The sequence below is a fragment of the Pimephales promelas genome, chromosome 14 (assembly GCF_988280905.1).
Source record: "Pimephales promelas chromosome 14, fPimPro1.hap1.1, whole genome shotgun sequence".
NCBI lineage: Eukaryota > Metazoa > Chordata > Actinopteri > Cypriniformes > Leuciscidae > Pimephales > Pimephales promelas.
Window position 1 is genome coordinate 14049196 of NC_142782.1, and position 21712 is coordinate 14070907.

At 38.2% G+C, this 21712-nt stretch overlaps 2 protein-coding genes across 4 annotated transcripts in view; one reads left to right on the forward strand and one right to left on the reverse strand.

The window, feature by feature from the left end:
* LOC120479909 (transmembrane protein 132C) overlaps positions 1-21712 on the reverse strand; it is a 468276-nt gene that overhangs the window by 372686 nt on the left and 73878 nt on the right. The gene's annotated exons all lie outside the window — the stretch shown is intronic.
* Positions 18517-21023, forward strand: LOC120473549 (uncharacterized). Its single transcript, XM_089119456.1, has 3 exons — positions 18517-18767; positions 19812-19949; positions 20043-21023. The coding sequence occupies exons 1-3, from the start codon at positions 18536-18538 to the stop codon at positions 20948-20950; spliced, it is 1278 nt and encodes a 425-aa protein (XP_088975582.1). The 5' UTR covers positions 18517-18535; the 3' UTR covers positions 20951-21023.

A 21712-nucleotide genomic window follows, 5' to 3' on the forward strand; every position in this document is an offset into this window, starting at 1 on the left:
AGATCACAATATTATAATGAAAATTAATATTTCTTGTTTAGATCTGATAAAAATTCGATTAAAGAGTGTTTTTACATTCATTTTACAGAAAGTGGATGTAAGATGACAGCAAAGGTCATCTAAACGTAAAAATAGGAGAAATGAGCAAGAACATTTAAATATATAATATTGTACAATAAATAAATACAATCTCTTATTTGCATCCCTATAATGTTACCGCTTGAAACCATAGGGACCAGCTAATGAAGAACAAAGGCTATTGAAGCAATTTATGAAAACATTGTTGTCAGATTTAATTGCTGATTTGAAATATATAATTGAAATGCAATCTTGACAAACATATTACTGAGGTTTCAGTCTTTCTGAATTCAAGCAGATATGGGCTGTACTTGAATATCTACAGTATTGTCAGCATAGAAAATATCAGCCGAGTTAACTGACTTGCCTTATGGACTTTGTTCTACATGCAGAAGCATTATGTTCTATTTTCATTTTCAAAACATTCCAAACCATTGAAATAGAAATCAAATTTACAATTTTATATGTGTGAGAGAAAGATTAATGATCCATTGAAGCAAAAATTACACTGAAAGTAACATTTGAATAAGAAAACTTTAATGGCCACCTCAGACTTTGGATTATTGTATCAGAGAACTGAAATAAGTTCAGCTTTTTCATCACTTCTTTTCTCAAATCTATTGCACCATAAAAGAAGTGTCACTGCTTGTATCCTATGTAATATCTCCCTCGCTGTTTCTGGTAGACAGCACTGGCTGTGGCATATCATAACCTCAACAGCAAAGCCTCCAGCAGAAACATCGATTTCACCTCACAGACAGAAAGCAATATAGAGACTGATGAGACACTCTGATATGAAGAAGTGGACGTAAACCAAAATAGACCCAGATAGTCACTACATTTTTTTTTTTTTTTTTTTTTATCTGTGAGGGTGAACATGACCCATTATATCTAGCAACCGTGTCACTTCTGGGAATTATTTTAGACCAAAACAGAATCTTCATGAACTAAACCTGAATCAAATCTATGGCTGGAAAGATGCGTTGATAAACAATTACAATCCATTACCTAAATTAGTCGATTTGCTTGCAATGCGTCGATTCGTCGTGGGGATGCTTAAAATCAGCCTTTATTACAAAAAAAAAATAAATAAATAAGCCCGATCTAAAATGAGGACATGTTTTAAACAGAGACCAAATGAAAAGGTGCTCTGCATGCTCTGTAAAACTAAAATAGTATATAGCACAATTTCTATGCAGGAGCATCTGAAAATAAAACATCCCGGGGCTTCTCCTACCTCAATACGACGGAAAAAGTGTAGTTCTTTCCTAATTAGGCCTACACTGCATAAACCTTGTATTTTTTTTGCTAAATAATCGTAATCATTAGATTATTAATCTTACAAATCGATCTGATTAATCGAAAGGAAAAATAATCATTAGTTTCAGGCAGCCCTAATCTAATTCATTTTTATTTAATATATAACTGATTAAAACACCATTTTTAATCAGCTACAAAATTGGTAGAAAAAATGAATGCTCTTTATTTTATGTCTGCTTTCCACCATCGCTAACAGTGCAACGCTAGTTTGAAGTAATAATTAAGTTATAATAATTATAATAAATAGTAAGATTTCACTATGTAACATAAGTATTTGACAAAAAAGAAAATATAATTTTTAATACTATTTTTTTATTACAGTGCAACTGTAAAATTACAATAGTAATATTTATGGTATATGAGATTTAACTTAGATCTCAACTTTTAAGATCTAGGTACACAATAGTAGGACTACACAATTTGGTAAAAAAAACACATATTGAAAATATAAATAATAATATTAATAATGTTTTATTACTACAACTACTACAATAACTAAATAAAAAATATATAAAAAAATATTAATATATTGTAATTCAGCTTTTTCAAAGCTTTTTACTTACTAGTTTGTTGATCGAGTTTCTTGTTAGTTAGTAATAGTTACTAGATTGTTAATATCGTGTTACTCATTGGTTCTTGTGTAGTTATTCATTAATGAAGGAACCATATTCTAAAGTGTTACCCAATTGTTAAGTCTTTGACCTTTAAACTGAAGAACGTTCTGTGCTCTGATTAGGCTATTAATTTCCTCACTTTCTGCGCTCTGCTTTGACCAAGGACACAGCAATGAATGGCCGGGTTGTGAATCAGTAAGAATAAAGAGGATTGGCTATGGACACACATGCACGTTTGTACACAAACACAGCTGAAAATAGGCCTTTGAAGAGGACATCTTGTCACTGCAAAACAATCTGATTTGTCAAAGCAATTGAGAGGAAATACAGAGAAAAACAGTTTTTCAGGCTTCATTTTCAACATTTACAAAATGTATCTGCCTGGCAAAAGAACTCGAATTTTCATAGTAAATTTAAGATGTGTTCCCATATTCACGCTTTGGATGTGGCAAATTACATACAGTACACAATGCATGCTTGGTCAGTAATCAACACCCGCTGACAGATGTTGCCTTGCAAGTCCAGATGTTACCGGCTGTTCTTTTAGTGCTAATAGCTAGTTTACATACATAACACAATATGCAAACAACCACAGGGCAGATTTCCACACGGTTACTTGTGGAAGTAGAAAAACCCAGGCAGCCTTCAGTATGAAATACATCACAATGTCTTCTTTGGCGAAAAACCATTACGAATTTTAATTTATGACTTACAAGCTCGGTTGACTTTGTTTAATTTCTAGAGTGGCCCATTCAAAGAAGTTGTGAATGTTTGCTACAAATAAAGAGAGAAATTGTTAGCAAAAGTAATGAATGAGCCCAGGCTTAAATGAAATTATGACCATGACCAGCAACCCGGAAAAGGGAAGCCATTAATCAGAAACTCTTTAATGTGCTGTGTGGCAGTAATTTCACTCTGTGCGTAATACAAAGTGATACACTTATTTGAAAAAGAAAATGAAATATGGGAGTTGAACGCCACTAAACGTCCACAAATTCTTGCCGCTTATTTAATTTAAGCCAATTTCATTTCATTCAGTTCAGCAATAATGAAATACAATTTCTGGGTGTACTTTTTTTTATGATTGCACATATTTGAAGGCACAAAGGAAGTTTGTAGTTTTGCAGCTCTATTATGAAGCATAACAATCACAAAAAAAACCTGTTTAATACATTTTAACTTTCTCACCGAATGCAAATTAAACCGTAATGAATGACTTCAATGACTTATTTTTTTTTTAAAGCACACAGCAAGAAAAGGCCTCCACCTGTCAATCACCATCACAACCTGCTTTTCTGTTCCTTTTTCCTTCTTTCTCTTCGACCACACTGCTGTCACGCTGATGGATCAACATGAGCAGCCGGTCGGCCCTTGTAAAGAGGCTCCAGACAAGGGGAAGGTCTTCCTCTGACTGCCCAAGCAGGAAAAGGTATTAGGGAGGCCTGACAGGAGGGCTGACCAGAGGAAAGCAGCCCGGGCCGTAGAGGGCTTTCAGAGTCACTGCCCCCTAGCCTGGTTGTGGACAAAAGCGGCCCTAATGATATGTAAGGCTACAGGAGGCAGTGTCAACCTGTCCGTGGGCTGTCAAAGAGTCTGGTGAGATTGGAGAGCGAGTCACGGAGGAGTGAGGATGAGAAGGAAAGGGCAAGGTGGGGAGAGAGACTCAAGGCCAGTAAACAGATAAAAGGAAGATGGAAGGGAGATAAAGTATGGCAAGAGAGAGAGAGAAATCGGTGGGGTTGTCAGGTGTTTATTGAAGTGGAGCCGGCCTGTCTCCATGAGGGGCTCTTCTGTTGAATCGGCTGCTTAGCTCTGGAGGAACTAATCCCATGATGCTTTGCTCTCACTCGCTTGTGCTGGGAACTGACAAGAATAATTAAGAATCGGTTCTATTTAAGAAGAGGCACGGTTATATGCTTCTAAGGTTCTTTTAGGTGAATCGTCAAATATCATAATGCTAACGAATCATCATTATGAGTTGATCCTTTTTAGTGAATCAAAAACACACAGCACGACTAGTGCATCCTGATTCCTGAACAAATGACTCTTATGAGTTGGCTCCTTTTAGTGAATCAAAAACAAACAGCACGGCCTCTGTATCCTGAATGATTCGTGAACAAATGACTCTTTTGAGTTAGTTCATTTTAAGCCAGGCTCAGACTACAGGAGTTTTTTAATCTTAAGGCTGGCATACACAACACAACTTTTTTCAAAAGAGATTTTTCAAGAGCAGGCACAAGACACTTGCCGACTTTGTAAATTGTTAGAGAAAAGCTGGGCATCACTACACTACACGACTGAATTCATACGCTGTCAGACTTTAAAAAATCGTTCCGATCACAATCAGAAACGCGCGTCTCTTTACTTCGAAGATGAAACAAATGCAGGAGATGACCTGCAGTAGGGGTGGGTAGATGCGGTCAGTGTGGACTCAACAGATTTACGACAGGAGTTAGAGGATGAATGAATGAATGAGGCATTTATAGCGCTTTCATATGTACTACTGTACACCCAAAGCGCTTTACAATCATATCAGGGGTTCTCTACTCAACCACCACCATTGTGCAGCATCCATTTGGATGATTTGCAGCCACAACGGCGCCAGTGCACTCACCACACACCAGCTACAGGTGGAGAGGAAAGAGAGTGATAGAGCAATTCAGTGGATGGGGATTATAGGGAAAATGGTTGAATGTGGCCAAGGCACCAGGGTTACACCTCTAGTCTTTTACGAGAAGTGCAATGGGTTTTTTAAATGACCTCAGAGAGTCAGGGCATCAGTTTAAAGTTTCATCCGAAGGACGGTTCTCTTTGACAGTATAGTGTGCCCATCAGTATACTGGGATGTTAGGACACACACAGACCACAAGGTGAGCACCACCTACTGGCCTCACTAACACCTTTCCTAGCAGCAACCTGGTTTTCTCAGGAGGTCTCCCATCCAGGTACTAACCAGACTCAACCCTGCTTAGCTTTAGTGGGCAACCAGTATTAGGCTACAGGGTGATATGGCTGCTGGTGATATGGCGATAGGATGATGGCGTAGTTTCATGTTGTTACCATCAATGTATAATCCATTATCAGTTGTTGTTTACATGTAATGTAAAATAATCAATCTTTCGCAACTATTGACGATTTAATCCGGCTACTACTTATCCCAGACAAAAAAGGGATAGTTCACTTTGAAATTCATTTTTGATATGTTTTAGCTTACCTCAAGAGCATCCCAGATGTAGGTGTCTTTGTTTCCACAGCATTTTCAATTTTGAAATTTTTTGGTCAAACTGTTGTTGTCTGTCAGTCCTATAATGCAGTTGTAGGGGGTCCGACTCAAAGAGCATGCACAGAAAAGTCTAAATTAAACATGATTTAATGACTCGTGAATGTAAGTACACATTGATGGCCTAAGACACGAAACGAGCGGTTTGTGTGAGAAAACGAACAGTATTTATATAGTTTTTACCTCTTGTTAACAGCCGTCGAACTGTTCTGAATCAGATGTCCAACTGAACCGAACTGAACCGTCTCCAGACGTTACGCCGGAAGTGATTTCTCGCGCGTCTTCGCCACGCGTTGTTTTTACAGAGATTTCGGAAGTTTTACCTTTCACTAAACATATTTAGATATATCGAAATCGTCTTCCATTGTGATTTTCCGTATATCTAAATATGTTTAGTGAAAGGTAAAACTAGATGCGCAAGAGATCACTTCCGGCGTAACGTCTGAAGACGGTTTAGTTCGGTTCAGTTGGACATCTGATTCAGATCAGTTCGACGGCTGTTAAGAAGAGGTAAAAACTATATAAATACTGTTTTTTTCCTCACACAAACCGCTCGTTTCGTGTCTTAGGCCATCAATGTGTACTTAAATTCACAAGTCATTAAATCATGTTTAATTTTGACTTCTCTGTGCATGCTCTTTGAGGTGGACCCCCTAAAACTGCATAATAGGACTGACAGACAACAACGGTTTGACCAAAAAATGTCAAAATTGAAAATGCTGTGGAAACAAAGACACCATCTTGGATGCCCTTGAGGTAAGCTAAAACATACCAAAAATTAATTTCAAAGTGAACTATTCCTTTAATGTCGGGTCCTAGATAATGACTAATTCTTGATCTGGATGGTAAGTTTTTCCTTCTTTTTTGTCTTTATTCAATCTTGTAGGTCGCCTTTTTGATTTTTGTGACTTCACACCCTGCCGGCGATTGCTATAGGCGAACTATGCGGTTGCCTAGGGCGACAAATGTGTTGGGGCACAAATGCGACAAACGCTCTAGTGTCGCCCTTGACCTACTTCACCTTCTCTGCTACTACCCATTAATCAAGAAATCACAGAGTTAGAATTAGAAGCGAAGCAAAAATCAATCTCACCCAGGGCAACCAAAGGGCTAGAGCTGGCCCTGTTCGCACCCTTGATTTCCATTGTGTATTTTGACTGTGTTACTGTCGAATCACACAGATCGCAAATCGGGGAAAAAATCGGACCAAAAGTTCTGTTGTGAATTCCAGCTTTTAACCAAGTTCACACGGCACGATTTTTAGTCGGTTCACTGTTCTTTTCACACATTACATGACTTTACAAAAGAAACAATCACCAACTATTTCTGATTGGTCCGCAAACTACGTTTCACAACCAAACACACATGAGAAGTGATAAGGAAATAACGCAAGTTATTGTGTTATTTACCGGATTCACTTACCGGAGTTCTTGCGCGAGACGGAGATTGTTATTAAAATTTATAGCCTGCAAGATTTATCAGGGTGGGAGCTAAACTCTGCTGGAAAGTGGGCCTCCAGGACCGAGTTTTCTCATCATAGCTATATGGGTTTTGTTGAAATTTGAAATTATCCAATCATTTGGCGACAAACTGTGGAGAGCAGATAAGAATTGCCCCCCTCCCCCCAAATATTTATTCCTCAAAAGTCCTAAACGAATCGTGGGCAGAATGGTTACAGAACCAGCATCATTCAGTTACTCTTATTCTCATCCCTACTTGGCCCTCTATGCTTCCTTTTGTCCAGGGGTATCCAAACTTGTTCCTGGAGGGCCACTGTCCTGCAGAGTTTGGCTCCAACTTGCTTTAATACAACTCCCCTCCCACTCTAGCCGCTCTCCCTGCACATCTCATATTAAAGCCAAACTCTCCCTTAAATAAGAGCAATAGGCTTACATGTTTTCCCCTAAGTCCCAATGTATTATTCTTGCCATACATTACATCAATTGTAATTAATATGGGCTATTGACTTTGTGCTGGCCTGTCAAAAATAATTCATTGAGCTTTTGCTTTCACAAGCATCATTTAAGGAATGATATATGTGGGCTAGTCTTAAAACAGCCAGAAAGGCAGTTAAATGTATGCTAGGAGCTGTGAGGAGAATCAATATATAATACAACATTATGCCTGTTTAGGGTTCCCATAGAAATTAATGATATTGAAAAATGAGTATGTTCATCTACAGAGACTGCACAGAACTAATGATTTACTAAGCTGGGCACTTTTAGAGGTCTACTTAAAAAAAAAGAAAAAGAAAAAGCCCTCAAGAATACTGCGAGGTAAAAAGCTGAGGCTCCAAAACATATGTATTCCTACAGTAAGTCCCTTTTTTCTCCAACTCGACAGTATTAAAGAAATCTAGTGGCACCGCTAAGCTTATTTGTGTTACCTTGAGGCACCCCGCCCTAGCACTAATCATATTTCAACGTCTCACGCAGGGTGTTTTGTTAAAAGAATCAGCGTATCGTTTTCTGAAACAGTTGCTTGGAAGTCTACATTGCAGAGCTTTGTACATTAAACGCCACAGAGAGTGGCCTGTTTTTTGTGTTCACGGCACTGAGCTGCTGAAGTGCTACAGAGAGCCTTCTCGTAAGGGCTCCCTACATCACTTGCTTCCCTTTAAGAGCTTCCACCCACAGCTGCCTTCGTTTTCGGCATAGTAATGGCCTCTCATAGAGAGGACATGTGCTGATAATAAGGATTAATATGAGCGCAGAGTGAATTTGTGTCATCAATGTTCATCACTGATGTCTTTAAGCTTTAAAGAGCCATCGACTGTGGAGTAAACACTACACGATGAGTCCCCCACTTTCAGTCTCTGCTACTTCGCTCGGAATGAACGAGCTGGGATCATCTGGTCGATTTTTGTCCTGACCTACTCTGTCCTTTAAACTTTAGACTTGACCCTGGTGTTATGATGTGCGTGTGATGCTAAAAATCACAGGGGTAATTAAAACAGGTTTTAATACTCAACCAGCAGCTTAAAGATGCCTGGCTGTTCATAGAATCCACTTAATTGCACTAAACTCAGGCAAATTAAGAATCATGAACACACACAAAGGAAAAATAACATACTGCAGTAGGACTGTAATTAGGACTGTAAAAATGAGTAATGTGCTCATTAATCTACAAAACAAGATGTGGCAACTTGGCTTTGGTACTGTAAGTCTCACTTCATGCTGATGTTACAGGTTCAACAAAGTAGTTTGGTAAATATATATATATAGGGTTCAAATTTCTTTAGGGCATGGAAGGATGACATTTCTGATATCCAAAAGCAATTAGTCGCATATATTCGCAATAAAATATTCGCATGTTTCGCCCTTGTGCAAAAATCCTGATCGTGCTGATTCCCGCTGAAATGCTTGGATTCCCCCAACTAAATTTTGAACAGGATTTTTACCGTACTTTGACTATGACTTAAGTCTTTAGTTGCGATATTGCCTTAAAGTAACACCAGGTAACTTTTCAACCTTCATGATATATTTCCAAGTCTCTTGTGATGGTACATCGACTTACAATAGGTTGAATGACACGTCTGCCATAGCCTGACGTAACACAGTCTCATCCCAAAAATTCATATAACTGACGTCTTTGGGACGTCTTTTGACCATACGTCAATTTCCGCCTTTTTAGGGCCCTCTTAAACGTTGGTAGATGGCGCTTTACCTTTAACGTCAGTTAGGTGACGGGTTAGGTTTAGGGTTATGTTTAGGTCTGGGGTAGAGTTAGGATCCCATAACCTTATCCACCGACGTTTAAGGGGGCCCTAAAAAGGCGAATATTGACGTATGGTCAAAAGACGTCCCAAAACGTCAGTTATATGACGTCTTGGGATGAGACCGGGTTGCCTGACGGGGTCTGTAGCGTTTTTAATCGTACTTTTAAACTTCAGGTTTCGGGTAGTAACCCCGCGAACAAAGAGAACTACAATATTCGACTGCTTGACGGCATATACGTCACTTCCACCATCACCCTCACTTCCTTAAAATCAGACGTGCGAGCCAAATGTTATAGTCATGGCCGAAGCAGCACAGAAAAACAAGACAGCAAAGGTTTTATCAGACGAAAGTAAAAAGAGAAAAGGAGAAAGTGATAGCGTTAAACAAGGAGGCAGAAGGCAGAACAAGGATCAGTGTTTTCTGGCGTGAGCTAAAAGAGGAGGATGGCATGGACCAAATTTTCGCCTCATCTAGAGAACCAATCACAGAAGCAGTTTGTTTATATCTATGGAATCCAATATGGCAGCAGACGTGAAGTTACCTTTCGATGCAGCCTTACGGCCGTTTCACACAAGCATGAACGGCTCTTGAGCAGCGCGTCAGAGTAACTAACTTACATCGTCACTGCAGCTGCAGATGCGCAAGAGTATTCACAGTGGAAGCGTTTGTACAGTGTCACAGCGGCTCCAAAGCTACACCTATAAGCAAGCAATTCTTTACAAAGACAACTATACATTTGTTTTTAGACATTGGACATTTATTAGTCTTGAACATTTGTTATGGCGAGGTGTACAACATTCACTTATAAATGTTAAACAACAAAGAAACACAGAACATGGCTTCTATTAGTTTTCAGACATACTTTCGATATGTTTACAAGACTGCAACTGCGTGGATAAAAACAAAACACACAAATAAACCACACACTTGGGTTTGATTTGTAACTGTCTTTGTGTCATAAACTAAAAGAACGTTTATATATAATATTTTCTGGCTAGGTTTTTTATTTATTTATTTATTTATTTTATTATTATTATTATTTTTTTTTTTCATAATTACCCAAACAGAATAATTAAAAACTTACTAAATTGTTTTTTTACTGGGTAGCCAGAAATAAAAAAAAATAAATTATATATTTATAAATATTTTTGAGTCTTTATTTTCTTTTATTTGCCTACTTAAGTTCACTAGACATGCTTATTCTGTGCATTTTGGGCACTTTTTGTGTGAAATCATATTTACTTTTGTCTATCAAAAATGTGCTTTCACTTTAATTGAGTGTGAGCTCATGCATGCGGTGTGAAACAGCCGTTAGATACACACCATCATGTACACATAAATCTCTGAACCATCATCTTCTTTCTCGTCTAATTTCTGTCGCTCAGACAGAAGACATTCTTAGCACCCAAATAAACGGGTCTGGGCATTCGTACACCACGGCTCAAATACGAGAAGATGAACATGTGGTGAACATGAGTCTCAATGAGACTTGGGTCTCACGTTAGCCAAGCATAATTGTTTTGCAATTTGAATTTATTTGTAAATGCAAAAGGTCTCATTCGGCCAATAATTCTAGTCAAGGCAGCTTCATATGTTTTTTTTTTTTTTAGCAAATCTAAATGTATCAGTAACACTTTATAATAACAGCATGCTATTAATCATTAGTAAATCATTAGTAAACTGTTAATTAATAATTTCTAAAGCATTAGACATTAATTAGCAGTTTATAAATACAACTATAAATGCTTTCTTTATTTATAAGCATATCTATGTGAATTCAATAATTGTATTTTCATATTTTATTAGTAATAAATTTTTTTCAATTGTAAATTACGTATTGCATTCAGTACAAACCAGTTAATTTAGAGTTGTCAGCGGTTCATAAGAAGCAAATGATTAATAAACTATTTAAATGTACATGAAAACCTTTGGCCAGACCAACAAGAGTGACAGGATGTCCATCAATAATATTTATATATATATATTTTTTTTCATGGATGTCATTTTGTGGCAATTTTCTGATTTTACGGAATGTTTCCCAAACTTGTGTTGTCCTTGGATCAATATTATATGTTTTTTTTTTTTTTCCAAGTTTTGCATTTACTATGTTTTCACAATCGGTCATTGCTGTCACTTTTGAGCACTCAATCACTTGCATCCGCCCCCAGTGCATGGCTTTAAGGAAGCTTCATTTAAGTGAGATTTTAAGGACAAGACAGGCACAGATCAGAAGACCCATCTGTATTCCAAGCGCCTCTCTTGGACTTCACTAAAAACCTGGTCAGGCTTCCTAATGAATCTCTTCCTGCTTCTACGTGCCCTTTATGGTGCTGTGACATCATAAATCAGCAGCAACACTGAAGCTTCTCATCAGGTGGGGGGAGTTTCAGTCCCTGTCTGGCAAATGGCTTCCGTTTATCAAGCGTCATCTCTTATGACTACTGATGTCAAATCATCAGGGAGGTGAGAGGGGAAGGAATTGGGGATTTTTGAAAAAAAAAAAAAAACTGTATTATACTCCCATGTATTAACACCCTGCGATTAAGAAGATGTCTTTGTCTGGGCCTTCAGGAAGCAGTGAAAAATAAACAAATCAGAAGGAAATAAAAGCATCCTGGGGAACATTATGAGTTTCGGTAATTGAAAGCAAGAGTAATGGAAGAGTAATCACTGCCGTAATAATCATAAAACAGCCTATCACAATAAACCGTACAAGGTTCAGCATTCAACATTGAGCCATTAAAGTTCCACTTGCGGCAACCCAATGCATTACCATCCAGTCAAGACTCTCAAATAGAAGGGTCCTAAAAGTTTTAAAAAAGGAACTGCCACTGAACTTACTTTGACTAAACGTGGAATTGAGTTAAACTTGAGGAAATTGAGAAAAGGCTTTAAAAAGGGTTGTAAGGCACCATCCAAATCTACCTCATAATGTTTGACCTTGTAAGAGCAAAACCTTTTACATTTTTTAGGATAAAAATAAGAAGAGTTCTTCTGATTTGTGTAGCAGGACTAGAGTCTAGTACAGCTTTTATACTGGCATCTTATTTGAGATGCTTGAGGTGTATTACTATTTTATTGTGTTTTTTTTTAATATTTAGTGATTAATAATAATTTAAAAAGTAAATAACCACATTTTTAAATATCGAACAAAGTTTCTCGGGGGAATGCAAATGTTTTGCTAGTGAAGAGAAAATTTATCGGCGGAACACAAATGTTTTGAGTGTAAAAGCAATTTATTTCCACCACCATGTCCCTTATGGGCTCAATAGATTAGTAATCTAGAAAGAGTGCAAAATTTTGATTATGTCTTCATTTTATCTTGTTTCTTTATTTCCATTTTTTAAAAATCCCTAAAAACGTTTTTTTATTTACATTTATTAGATTTGGTATGCCAATTATATAACTTTTTTTTCCCCTTGTGCATTTACAACAACAGCTATTTCAAGACTGTGTGTGTGTGTGTAAAGCAAGAGAGAAAGAAAGAGAGAGCATCTTTTGTCTTTGATGCCCTATACGTGAACTAGATCGCAGCTCTGGGTGATGGAGGGGCAGAGATTGGATGTGGCAGCAGTGCTTTACTGCACTAAACCCCTGGGTCTTTCTTCACAAGTACTCATAAACACCTTCACACACACTTATGTGGCGGTTCAATGGCAACACTGAAATATCAATCCAATACCAATACAACAGGTTTACAACATGCACTGTTCCTGCAAGCCAGGGGTGAAAGCTGACATGATTAAAGATTTCACATTCCACACATTCAATTTATTTTTCCAAAAACAGTCGGAAAGAAACAGACCAAAAGAAACTCACCTTCTCTCTCAATGGCACTTAGACTTAAAAAGCCTGTATTGGTTTAGAAATGTGTATACACATTTAAAATGTATTTAATTACCTCTATAATGATTCATTATTCATTATTCAGTCATTCATCAGAAAGGTTATTATGTCAATACCATGATAATCTTGTGTCGCCAGAGATTTTACTAAATGACACAAACTGTACAGCATGGTACTTGCAATGTCAAAGTCATGGGTTTGTTTCCTGGAATAAATAAACTGATTAAATGTAAGTCATACCTATAATGGCTAATTAATTTATGCCTAATTAATAGAAGTAAATTTAAACGGTCAACATTTTCTGTCCAAGACCTGCCCATATCAGGAAATGACCAACCACAGTTTCTGTTTTACTTGCCATGTGAGTTTATTTGAAATTGAGGATATCACAATAATACTGGCTTGTAAAAAAAAAAAAAAAAAAAAAAGTCAGCCAATCAGATCAGAGCTTACCAGATACTTTCCATTTTTGTGTTCAATATGTTTCATACAGTCAAAAAAATACATACATACCCCTTAAATTTATATTTGCAAGCATTATTTCAACTTAATATTACACTGACTTATTATAAAATATTGAATCTTGTATAACTTAAAGAAATAAAGTTTAAAAGGGCTTAACTTATTTTGATGAAGTCGAAGTAATGTAAAAAGATGTTGTCATAACTTATTGATCATGTCATATTTTTTTTTTTACATTGTAGAGTGGGCTTTGTACTAAGTATGTCTACACTGTTTTATTTCTAAAGAGAAAGGGAAATTGTTTTTCATGCAACCTCGCGTTATCAATCACATACATAGAACGGCACATCATACAGTGTGTATGGCCAACCCGGTCTCATCCCAAGACGTCATATAACTGACGTTTTGGGACGTCTTTTGACCATACGTCAATATTCGCCTTTTTAGGGCCCCCTTAAACGTCGGTAGATGAGGTTATGGGATCCTAACTCTACCCCAGACCTAAACCTACCCCGTCACCTAACTGACGTTTAAGTTAAAGCGTCAGTTGTATGAAGGCCCGGGATCGTCATCTACCGACGTTTAAGGGGGCCCTAAAAAGGCGGATATTGACGTATGGTCCCAAGACGTCAGTTATATGAACTTTTGGGATGAGACTGTGTTAGTATGGCTGAGATATCAGTGACAGAGTACGTCTTCCACACTTCTCATGCAGCACTCTTGGTCTTGGATGTGAAGTTTAGGAACACAGTATGCTATTTAGCTAGTGGCAGAGATCCAACCCAGCTGGAGACGCATGGCATGATGCCTGCAACCGAAGAATGAAGAAGAGACAACAGCAGTTGTTATAATTACCTCCGAGAGATAGTGTAAGTGCTGAGGGAAGCTATTTTCCACATCTCATGGTTAACTTTTAAATGAGGGGTAACTAACTGAAAGAATTTCTTCTAACATACAAACACAAACCCTGTCTCTCTCGCCCTGTTGCTCTGAAATATTGGTGAACTTTCCTCAAGGTCATTGGTTGGTGGTGTAATAAATTCTACTTTGAGCTTTGCTGACACTCCTGTTCTCCGCACTGCTCTCTTACAGAGCCAGGGCTCCGCAGACCTCCACCAGGACACTTTCTGTACCAGAGATCATCTGTTATCATTACTAACTCATCTAGAAATGTTCCCTTGCCAATCTACAGGTCACCATCATCATCACTATCTCAGAAAAAGTCTCCCCTGCAACACACAGCTGAATGCAAGCTCTGGTACTGCTGCAGTTTATTGATAAACTCCTTAGAGTCATTTATAAAATATCCCTGACACTCTCCACAGAGCCCATAATAGATCTCATGATTGAGTGCAAACATTACTACGCAACACTAGCCTGCATGCTAACAAGTTCAAACAGCTGTTTGTACTGTGGTTCTTCTGCAAATAGGATCTCTTCAATAACTTAAGCCTAGCCGGTACTAAAAACTGATTTCATTATTTAAGTTGTCAATGTATTTGATTAATCAATTTTAAAAAGCCATGTAAAATTTCAAATGTGTTTCTTTTACAATTGTTTTATACACTGGTGTAACAATAAGCATTCCTTGTTATTATCAATGTTGGAAAGACTTGTGCTGCTTAATCTTTTGGTGGAAACCATGATACGTTTAACAAATTTCTTTAACGGATAGAATTTTTGTAACATTATTAATATCTTTCCTGCTGAAAAAGCAGATCTTTCCTGCAGCTAGTGCTGGTCTGGATGGTGGACCAGCAGTCATACTGTTCTGAGGGAAAACAGAGCTGGTGAAGCTGGTTTTGCGGGGTTGAGTGCCACCCTACCCCAGACCTAAACCTACCCCGTCACCTAACCTACGTTAAAGGTAAAGCGTCAGTTGTATGACGGCCCGGGATCGTCATGTAACGGACGTTTAAGTGTACCCTAAAAAGGCGGATGTTGACGTATGGTCAAAAGACGTCCCAAGACATCAGTTATATGACTTCTTGGGATGAGACTGTGTTATTGAGTGTGAGTAGGCCAGTTGTCTGTAGGTTTTTTGGGGGGGGAAAGGTATTGTTTTTGCTTGCATATTTAACAAAATAATGATGTACATGAACGACAATATATGATTAAAATACCAGCATTTGTGATCATTTTCACAAAAGTTTCATGGATCCCCGGAATATTTTGTTGTATGAATATCTGAACATGCAATATATCAAAAGAAAGAACAGAGCCTCTGCTTTTAAACAAACAAACAAACCGTTTTATTCTAGCTTAATTTTTCAAAATGCATTTTTGTCAAAGACTACATCCAGATCAGATTCAGAATGATGATCAAAACATAGATGCAGTAGATTGAGTCCATCAACACCACCAAAACTGCTCGATCCTATAGCTCGTCCTGGGTCGACATTTCAGTCAGTAACAACGTGCAATTTTTTCTTCAAATGTTGTTTAATGTTGATGATTGCGCTATTTTACATAAGCATCTGCTTAAATCGGATATCGCTTGTTTCTTCTCTTTCGTCTGTGTTTTTATCAGGAGATACTGTACTCTTTCAGAAGATGCATGATATCGACCCTTACCGTATATAAGTGAAAACGAGAGAAGCCGGACATTTTCTGTCAATTGTGGGGAAATAGTTAATCAATGTCACCTGAAGTCATGAATTACAAAATAAACATTCTAACTGGTGAATCATTTCAAAGGACCAACAGATTTCTCTCCAGTTTCAGAGGAGCAGTGGTACACAACAAAATCTTGTGTACATTGCAAAACGAAATGCCAAACAAACTCATAAGCTGTTGTTCAATAACAGAGATTATGAGAATGGTACAATGGCCATCTTTAATCTTTCAATGTTACCTTTAATAGTAACTTGAAATTGTTCAAAACTGAAAGTTGCTGTTTTCAAAAGACTTTAGCGCTCAGTTGGGAACTCACATGTGTCAGCTGTCTGTCACTGTTTTCAAACAATGTACAGTAAATGTCATTCCAATCAGGAGAATGTATGTAGACAATAGTGATAGCATGAACTTTTAGCAGTTGCTGAAAGAGAATTAATTATTCAACCAGAGTCAGTGTTAAGTGCTTAACCTGCAAACCAAGAAGACGTCTAACTGGAGTAAGACTTTATTAAAGAAATGGTTCCTTAAACTATTGGCTTCAGTGACCCCTTTATGTTTTAACGCTCAAACACAAACCAAATCACAATTTCCCTATTATTTTCACTGTTACTGCGTTCACATAGCAAACAAGAGCTCCCATCAAGGCCGAAGAGAGTCTGAGCTGCTTATAGTCAGTTAAGTGTACCAAAACATAATGGTAAAACATTCACTTGTTTGGGAGAAAAAACAGATAACATTTGCTCCCCAGAAAGCAAATATAATAGAAAGAATACATTTACAGTTAAAGTTCAATATAGCAATGCTCAATATAGCTTGACCATCTGTACAGAGAAGTATCATATGTGTTGGACATGTGTTCACAATGCCTTTAGGATCCATAAACCTTTCTCCTGATACCAGAGAAAGAGACAAATGGCCTTGTGCACCTAAAGAAGCTGCATGGTTACTTACATCAGCATGCATTTAAGAATATTATTTCACAAGCAAAAGCACAAAGAACAAATATATGCCAATAAATGATTAAGTAATAATGGATATACTTAATTATTATTTTTATAAAAGAAATTCATAAGCATTCAAAAGGATATTATGATTATATATGTGAAGAGGCCAGGGATTTTGACCACCCCTTCAGTGCTAAAAAGTGACCCCTTAAAAATTCATATCAGTGTTTTAAACATAGTTTAAAGCTACATGTGGCAAAATGTTGCTGTTATTTTCAGCGTGAGCCGCTATAGACCCTTACAGTTGGTAAACATGGTGATGTTTTTTTGTGGGCGGAGCTTAGGTGGAGGCAGAAAGATCCCTCTGGCTGCTTCACTAACGCTAGTTAGCAAGGATTGTTAGCTTGTTTTTTAACAATGACAGGAGAAAATCCGATATTATCTTAATGTGTAAGGTCACTCAGTGTCCAAGACCACGATTGTTATTTCCAAAAGTTATTTTTAACAGACGGAACCAGATTGGCCGACCTGTAGCCGCCTACATGCTCACTCAATGCATGGATGATCTGACAGGATTAACGTGCGTTACCCGGTTGAGTGGCCTGACTTCTACACCCAGAGAAACCGATCGTAAATAGATACTGAGGGCATATAAATCTTTAGATGCCTATATGGTCCTGTACAAGACTTGTGTGTATGATCCGCAGTTCTGCCGAGCCAGTGCCGAGACCACAACAATGTAAAGAGTGACATTACAGTGCGATTTTAATGATGTGAATATTTTCTAGAAATAAAAGTTCCAGAGACAGCATATTAATTTTTCATCAATTCTTGCACCAAACACAACAAGATGACATTTAATAATAGTAACAATTATTTAAGCTCCTTATTATGTAGCCGAATATGTGCTGTTTTGCATTGGCCGCCTCCAGTTTTCACTTTGTTTGCCTCCAGCTAGCGCCGTGACGTAACTGTGACGTCGGTGCAAAAGGGGTCTATACAAACGGCTCCGCATAGATTTATGCCAAATGTGTCCAGTTGAGATCCAGACAGAGTTTCCTACAGAGTTACGCCACCTTCACACTGGCAATTTAAATCACACTGGCAATTGTTGATAAACAAACCTGAATTCTTAACTTTTAATAAAATAAATAATGATTTTATATAACGATAAGTTGTCATGTCAATTTTTATTTTCATGACTTTCTAACGTTTATAAGGGCAGTAAATACAATTCAATTGTAGACATTGAACTATTGACCAATCACATTTTTTAGCCGACCTGACATGTCAAAGTCAGCATAACCCTCATCAGAGAGATCATACAGAACTGATAGAATCAACCTTTAATCTCTCGGCCATTTTTGTTCTACCCGCGTCCGACGCTTTTCACTGTTGTACGACGTCCGATGGGGACGTATTGCGTTTTAAGGAGCTGATTTCAACTGCCAGTGTGAAGGCGGCGTAAAGGTGTATCTTGAAGTTTAATCTATTTTACAACTTGGACGTGGAATTTTCTGAGAGCCCCGACTTGTACCGCGTGAACACTGAACCCCTGATCAAACACACCTGAACAAGCTAATCATGGTCTTCAAGATTAGGCTATAGAAGCTGCAGGTGAGTTCATCAGTGCTGGAGTTGCCCAGGTATCATTGGATGTTTAAAAACGCGTGCGCTTTAAACCATTTCATTGCGTTTGTTGTGGGATTTAGTAGATGTTTTAAATGCAGCAACACAGGTTTTCATTGTAGTTGTGTGCTCGCATTTCATCCAGCTGAGTTCGTGTGGTCGCGGGTGAAGATGATGACAGCTCTCGGTTACTGCTCGTTGAGTGCTCTTTTACTGTGTGTGTGTGCATGTTTGAGCGCAACAGACTTTGGACTCGCAGGTGAGACGATCTTTTAACTTCATTACAAAGCTCGAAGAAATGCTAAGTGCCTTCCTAAATATGACATGTAGCCTACACATACAGTATCACCGTGATATTGCGTAGGGTAAATTTAATTTGGGCTCTTATTGCAAGTTGTCTGAGACGATCTGCTGCTTCCTAATGTGAAACCGTTGTGCCCCCAATGTGGGGCACTTCAAATCTATGATAAAATACCAAATATCTTGATTCATGTAGAATAGTTAAATCTTGTTTTATTTTAGATTCTCTCTTAAATCCTAGTTAGTAGTTTTCTTTATTGTTAATGAATGAAATATGTAAAGTTACAAAATCTTTAGTTTGCCTAACTATTTCCAGTAAACCAGAATAACAATACATAAACACCATTATATATTAGTTATAGTGATGCATTTATGAAACGCCTAAAAAATTAAACAAACTTGGGACAAAAAATAATTTGGTATAATTACAATTAAAAATAAATGAAGAGTTCAGATGCAAAAGCCTCTAAGTGTCATTTGAAAATTTTCTTCTAGAATGATAATTTTTATCAAGCTTGTATATTTAAGTTCAGTGATTTCACTGAAATGGCAATGATAATTACCTATTAATTGTTATTTAAGTGAAATTACTGAACTTAAATATACAAGTTTGATAAAAATCATCATTAAAGAAGAAAATTTTAAATGGCATTTAGAGGCTTTTGCATCGGAACTCTTCAAATGTATAACGGTTTCCTCTTTACCAAAACATAATGGTGAAACCATTTCTTTCAACTTCGTGACGCATGGATAATCTTTATTTAATATTTTTAAATTAGTTTCTTTGACTTATTTTTAGGAATAAATATGAAAATCCCATTTCATCGATGCCTTTTGCCATGAAAAATAAAAAAATGAGAAGGTGCAACTACCCTTTTCAAATTTTTATTAATTTAAAAAACTGGTAAATTATTATTTTTTATTATTATTATTATTTTTTTTGTGAATTTGACTTTCAGTGTTTTTTATAAGGTTTCTTTGTCATATTTCTTTGTTATAACAGCAAAGCCAGGAGTGTGCCCAAGTGAAAAATCTGGATCAGGTAATTGTGCCAATCTGTGTGCATTTGACAGCGACTGTCCGAACAATGAGAAATGCTGCCGCAATGGATGTGGACGTCAGTGTATGGCCCCTTATATAGGTATTTGTGATCTTATTTTTATTATTAGTGTTTGGGTCAGCTATCTATTTTATCTTATTTTTTAGTTTGTCTTTTATAATTTTATCACTCTAGTTAAGCCTGCGCCCAAGCCTCCAGTGCAGCCTGCCCCCGAACTGACCGAGGCTCCAGTGCAACCTGCCCCCGAACTGACTGCTCCTCAAGTGGAGCCAGTCACCGAGCCCCTCAAGCCTCCAGTGCAGCCTGCCCCCGAACTGACCGAGGCTCCAGTGCAGTCTGCCCCCGAACTGACCGAGGCTCCAGTGCAGCCTGCCCCCGAACTGCCCATTCCTCAAGTGAAGCCAGTCACCGAGCCCCTCAAGCCTCCAGTGCAGCCTGCCCCCGAACTGGCCGAGCCTCCAGTGCAGCCTGCCCCCGAACTGACCGAGGCTCCAGTGCAGCCTGCCCCCGAACTGACCGAGCTGCAGCCTGCCCCCGAACTGACCGAGCCTCCAGTGCAGCCTGCCCCCGAACTGACCGAGCCTCCAGTGCAGTCTGCCCCTGAACTGACCGCTCCTCAAGTGCAGCCAGTCACCGAGCCCCTCAAGCCTCCAGTGCAGACTTCCCCCGAACTGGCCGAGCCTCCAGTGAACCCTGCCGCCGAACTGCCCATGAAGCCAGTCACAGAGCCCTCCAAGCTACCAGTAAAGCCTGCCATTGAACCGCCAAAGCCTGCAGTGAAGATTGCTGCTGAATTGCCCAAGACTCCAGTGAAGCTTACTGCCAGACTGTTTAATCCTGCAATGAAGCCTGCCCCCATGCCTTCCGTGAAGCTTGTCGCAGAACCACCCAAGCCTCCAGTGAAGCTTACTGCCAGACTGTTTAATCCTGCAATGAAGCCTGCCCCCAAGCCTCCAGTGAAGCTTGTCGCAGGACGACCCAAGCCTCCAGTGAAGTTTTTTGCCAAACTATACATGCCTCCTTTGAAGCCTGCCGTCCAAGCATCTGGTTACGCTTTCCAGCATACCGCCTGTTTAGCATAATACAGAGCCAACTGAAGTTCTGACCAATTCAGTGTTGAATGGCATGATTTCACCAAATAAATGTTTAAGACTACTTTCTGTGTTTTTTTTTTGTTTTTGTTTTTTTTTAAGTACTTTATTGGAGAGTTAGTTTTGGGTTCCCCCAAGTCATTTTATGATCTACTGGTTTCCATTCTCACCAGGAGCTAGGCAGCAAGAGTTTAAAAACAGTTATTAGCAAAAAACATGACAGAGATGTGTACGTTTTGAACTAAGCTACCAGAAATTAAATGTAGGATGATGCTAATGAGGAGAAATGATATGAAGAAACGTACTGTTAAGTTGCATCACAAGCATTTCATGTTGTCATTTTACTTCAAGATTTTCATTTCACAAATATCCAGCAATGCAAACCCACCCCCCACCACTACATTTAAAAAAAAAAAATAATAATAATCTCAAAGTATCAACAATCTGACAGTCATAAAAAGGTTAAAGTCCATAACTTTTTTTCTTTTTTTTAATTTGTTTTAAACTGCAGGTTATCACCTCAATCTATATGAAGTGCCACTATGCACAGCCAATCACAATTAGGCTAAATGAAAAAAAAAAAAATTAGCAGCACGGCACAGACCATAACGTGACCACTTAAACCGCAGTAGGAGCAAGGTCTAGCCTAATTCATTTCCTTTTGTTTGCTAGAAACACCGACTAACTTGTTCTTGATCTCTCTTTTTATTGACTATGTTCCCCACGGTGGAGAACACTTTTGGAGCACACAGA